General features: G+C 31.0%; 1 protein-coding gene across 2 annotated transcripts in view; it reads right to left on the bottom strand.

Moving 5' to 3' along the window:
- Positions 1–2044: 2044 nt before the first annotated feature.
- The window catches only part of LOC110021932 (methionine aminopeptidase 1A), a 66400-nt gene continuing 62845 nt past the window's right edge, over positions 2045–5599 (bottom strand). For both annotated transcript variants that reach the window (XM_020720662.1, XM_020720669.1), the window contains 5 exons: positions 5139–5212; positions 4980–5049; positions 4006–4071; positions 3836–3924; positions 2045–2162 (listed from right to left, as the gene is read on the bottom strand). In XM_020720662.1, the coding sequence (XP_020576321.1) occupies positions 2085–2162; positions 3836–3924; positions 4006–4071; positions 4980–5049; positions 5139–5212 (377 nt within the window). In that variant the 3' untranslated portion in view covers positions 2045–2084. The remainder of the gene's footprint in view (positions 2163–3835; positions 3925–4005; positions 4072–4979; positions 5050–5138; positions 5213–5599) is intronic.

Raw genomic sequence — 5599 nt, 5'->3', positions numbered from 1 at the left:
GAAAATTAAAGTAGTCATTTTGGTAGAAAAAACTTGTACATTTAATATTTTTGTTTGGCTTATCTCATGAATTAAAAACATTATTAAATAAATATTTTTATCAAAAAAATTAAGAAAATTGTTTTTTTTAACTAAATTAGTTGGAATTTTCTTAATGAGAAAGCTTAAATTGTGAACGTAAGAAATTTTTCTCGGAACATGAGTGGCAAGCCAGAGAATTCTCGATGTGGGACTAAAAACTAGCATGACACATGATTCGTTGGTTTCGAAAAGCTCACGAAGTAAAAAAAAATTATTTAATTTTTAGAGATATTTGCATACATGAGACTCAGCTTATATTTTTTTATTGTTATGTCACTCAAATAATTTTAAAAATAATAAAAGTTAACATCATTTAAAAACATAAAAAATAATATTATATGGACATAAATAAACATTTTTATCTAATTATTTCTGAACTAACTAAGCCCAACACGAATGAACAAACATTTATTCGTGTTCGGTTCGTTTATAAATCGAGATCAAAAAAATTATTTTTGTTTGACTTACTTGCTTAACGAACAAGCCAAACACAAGCTGTTCAGAAACGACAAGTTTTTAATCGGCCATAGCCACACTTAAAAGTGAAGCTCCTCACAAAACAAAAGCATAATCTTTCACACGAGCTAAACTATAACAGCTTCCATGCATAATTTCTTACCCTTGAAATATTTTAAAGTCATAGCCATATAAGTTTCAACCAACACATCTGCAAATGAACTGTAAAGCTTTATTACAAGAGCTTTAAATATTGAAACCATTTGTGCACATAATTGAAACAATGTGAATACATAATTTTGCTTTCATTTATTTACACAGCTTTCCCAAGAGTTTTAAATAAATTTGGAAGATTTACATATCTAACACCAAAAATTTAATTTTTACATAAATGCGATATTCCCTAACAATGAAAAGGTGCATTCCACTTTTTAAAAATTAAAATGGTGACATTTTTTATTTGATAAGGAGGATTTGGATGATATAAATGTAAATATTAAGGTTTTGAGTGTTAGAAATGTAAATACATAAGAATTGGATGGTATGTACATAAATACCCCAATAAATTATTTAGATTCCCATAAGAAGTATTATTTGTACACATTGGAAAGATTAACCCTCAAACACAAGGAAAAATATTACATGAGGACTCCTACGTAGAGCTACGGTCGAAACTCACTGATATGCGGACACGTCGCTTCAAGGAAACATGCACGTTTTCCTGTAATCCAGCCCGATAATACAAGAGAATATTCCTCCAGTATTATTATGAGTTATTCAAGTGTTATTGTGGTGATATTGATGCGTTATTGTTTTATTATAACACCGGAAATATTGCTAAAATACAATAACACATGAATAACATTATAATAACACCTGAATAATGTTGAATAACACAAGAAAAATATTCCCCTGTGCCAAAACAATTTGTTTTTATTTTTCTGTCACCTCCAAGTACTTGCATATCAGTGAACTTTAAACGTAGCTCTACGTTAAGAGCCCTGATGTAATATTTTTCCCAAACACCAGGGCTTGTTGGAGCACCTGTTCCCGAACCCAATTCTTATGTATTTACATATCTAAAGCCACTTTAATGTGATATGAATTGGGGGGGGTTTATGATAGTAGGCAAAACAAATAAGATATTTCCAAAACAACATCTAATATGAAGAAAATTTTCATTTTATTGGTTGCAATATATATATATATATATATATATATTGCATTACACTCATCTCTGACCAAATGTAAAAAATTAAAAATTCATCCAAGGCTCATAATATAAATCAACGAAGCAGACAGACAACTCACATATTATTGCTGCTAATAAGCTTCGTATCTACAAAATTTCAGGATAAATTGTCAGAGAATAACAATCAAAATTAAACATATTTATACAACTTCCAAATATAAATGGGTATTACAGCATGTCTGAATCTGAATTGGACGTGAATATTATAAATATTTTCGAAGGCTGAAAAATGAATGGCAGTGTCTTCATATATATATATATATATAATACAATATGGTGCGAATTCTGGGGGTTATTATGAGCTCAGCCATGGGAAAACATTAGGAGATGATTGCAGCCGAGCTGTTAGAACCTCAACACCTGTCTCCGTCACCTGAGAAAACATTTATAAAATTTAGGGGCATTTCTATACATAGCCACTCAATTTCTAACATTTAGGGGCATTTACATGCATATCACACAATTCGAACATGTTTAAGTGCTGATTTACAAAAACATGTTTGCCTATTTGATAAAGGTATGATAGTTTTTAAGAACACTCAAGAAGCTAAAAGTTATTATGAGTGTTCTCCAAATGGAAAAATATCATATTTAAAGAACAAAAAATAAAATTGATCCCAAACAAGCTCTTACCGCCCCATAAAACATACTGTAACAATCATGGCGGTCTATTGTGTTGTTAGCAAGTTCATGATGATAGGTTTAGATGGCCATCATCCCAGACTTTAACAGAGTTTCAAATGCACATAATTGGAACCATTAGTGAACAAACTACATTGAGATCACAGAAAACCTAGAGATCATTTTAAAGAGATTGATTTTGGAGAGGATCATGACGAGTAACATGACTAAGATCATGCATGAAAGAGATGATGGAGTTCGACATGATCAATGTTATGGTAAATCGACTCCCTACGTTTTCGCGGTTCGCATGTTCCTATTGCTTTTCTTGAGATGAAATCTAAATTTGAAGATTTTTTGGTTCCTATTCCATGAGGGATCAAGAGAGTGTTAAACGTGATGAGGCTAAACTTGTTAGTGTTGCCAAGGAGTTTTGCTAAGAGTACTATGTTAAGAGAAAAAATCTTAGATATGGAACTAATTATAAGTTCAGAATACTTGAGCAAATCATCATTACGAGGTAAATGATCAGAGCTATTAAGGAATGCTTAAATTAATTAGGTGTGATCTACGAGAAGAAATACGAGTAATAACATCTAGGTTTGTGAATGACATTTGTACTAAAATTAAGACAAAACTACTTTGCTTTGAACGAATGAATATTGATAAGCTCGGCATCTAGAAGTGAAGGGGCAGCTTTGTATTTCCCTTAAAAATAATGCCAATCTGTTAACACTAATAGAATCCTCTCGGTCTATAAAGTTAAGCATTGTAGATCCTCAAGCTTAGCCTGCACCAACCACAAAAAATGATCAATCCACTGTTACACAAACTACTAAGGTTGGCTATAATCTGTGTCAAGGCAAAGATGTTGAGGGTTTGATTTCCTTATAAAATTATGACTTGAGCAAGAATCTGATAAACTTTTAGATTCTAACGATGAATGTATTAAAGAAATTGAGGATAATGAGCTCCATTCTGATGACAATTTGAACGTTGTAAATTAACAGTAGGGAAGTTAACAGACGTTTCAAAAGGAGGTAGTCAAGAAATAGGGAGAAAGAAAGGTTTCAAAATCCATGAGATGAAGAAGATAGCTACGTGAGAGGAAGTAAATAATAAAAATTTATTACCAGGAGAGCAAGATAGGAAAATGGAGACTTGCTTTGAGGTAAAAACTGATGGAAAGACAAATAATAAAAGCGTGAAATGCAATACAATCAAAAAGAAAATGTCATTAATTACGAGAATATTTTGATCAAATACTTTTATTTTTTTGATAAAATTTGGCATGTATTAACTCAGGCAAACATTTGAGACTAGAGTGACGTAGAAAAAAAATATAACGATAGGCACTAAAAAAGAAATGCATATTAAAATAAGCTCATGCATATAGAAAGAAAAATTATCATAATAGTCACTCACCAAAAGAGTGTGCTCAAATTGAGCACTTCTTTTACCATCTGAAGTGACTGCAGTCCATCCGTCGGGCCACAATCGATCACGCCAAACTCCTATATTAGATAAAAGTTTTAATTATTATGCAAATATAATGTTTAAATATAAAATATTTTATCATTTAAATCGATACTCACCAGCATTAATCATGGGCTCAATTGAAAATGTTTGTCCAGCTTTCATTAAGCCAACTGCTTTGTTTCCTATATTCGGTCAAGGAAAGCAACCGACATGACAGGACATTATACAAGATGGCTGCTTATTTAATATATATTCCGCCGACTTATATAGAATGAAAGCATAATTAACTAATAATGCCCCCATTTAGATCTGCTTTATCTTCGAAATGTAATGCTGATGAATCCAAGGCAAAATTAATTGTAACTTGCAAGGAAGCAACTGACAAAAACTAATTTGCACAAAATTAACACTAAGTAGCATATATCAAGAATGAAATAAGTAAGAAAAACAACGGGAACTAGTCAAGGAATAAAGTTTGGAACATATCAAAACTTGAAATCAAATGTGACAGATATCTGGCACACTTTTGAAGTGATTTTAGTTCAGGGCTGACAATAATAAATACATTTTACGCTAAGAACTTCGTTGAAGTAAAACACAAGGCACAAATTTTTAACAATCCATCATAAACTTTGAATGAGAAAAATTTAAATTTTCTTAAGATCATTGGTAATACAAAAAAAAAAAAGATAAAATAAAATCATCTTTTAGCTGCTTCAAATCTTAACTACTTAAATCTTGCGATGGATAGTGACAAATGCAAGATAAGAGACTCCATCATTCTAAATGTATATTAGTCTATATCTCTATGATAATAATAATAATAATAATGATAGTAATAATAATAATAGTAATAGCAATGATAGTTTAGATAATAATAATAATGATAATATTAATTATTATTAAAGATTAAGATAAGTAATCTGGACTTTCAAGTTGCATGTTACATGTTTGAAAAGCCAAAACAAAACCGCAGAAAAGTTTCTATACATAAAGAAATATAATATACACACAAGCACATTTTAAAACAGAACTCAGCGGATGAGGATGACTCTTTTAAGTTAATTTATCTTGCAACTGACAAGGATACTAGCATAATGAGGGATATTAGGAGCACAATGAAACAGCTCTCCAATACCATGACCGCAGTATGATTTCACCTGCACATCATGATTCATACACATTTAATCAGAAGGATGAACTTTTGGTGTATTTAAGAAAACAAATGTCATCTTATAAAAGCACTTACCACAGAGAACCCAGATATTGATGCATGTCGGTTGATGACTTCACCAACCTCACGAAAGCGAACTCCAGGTTTAACTGATCAACAAAAACTTTTCTTAACTTTTTGACATTCTACAATATATACAAGACTGTAAATCTCATTAACACAAAACAACCACTGCTCATTTCCAAAACAAAGGCATACCAAAAAAAAAAAAAGGGTGGGGGGAAGCCTTACATGCATACCACTCAGTTCTTATATAATTACATATCTAACATCTAAACTTCAATTTTTACATACAAGAAACCTTACCTATACATGAAAAGATGTATTTCAGTTTTTAAAAGTTAAAAATGGCGGTATTTTTTATGTAATGTGAAAGATTTTGGTGGTATAAATGTAAAAAAACAAAGTTTTGGTGTTAGATTTGTAAAATACAAGAATTTGGTTGTATACACGTAAATCACGTAAATCCTCCCCCC

The sequence above is a fragment of the Phalaenopsis equestris genome, unplaced genomic scaffold, assembly GCF_001263595.1.
Source record: "Phalaenopsis equestris unplaced genomic scaffold, ASM126359v1 Scaffold000002, whole genome shotgun sequence".
Lineage (NCBI taxonomy): Eukaryota > Viridiplantae > Streptophyta > Magnoliopsida > Asparagales > Orchidaceae > Phalaenopsis > Phalaenopsis equestris.
Note: the sequence above shows the minus strand (reverse complement) of the source record. Positions and strands in the feature narration are given on the sequence as shown.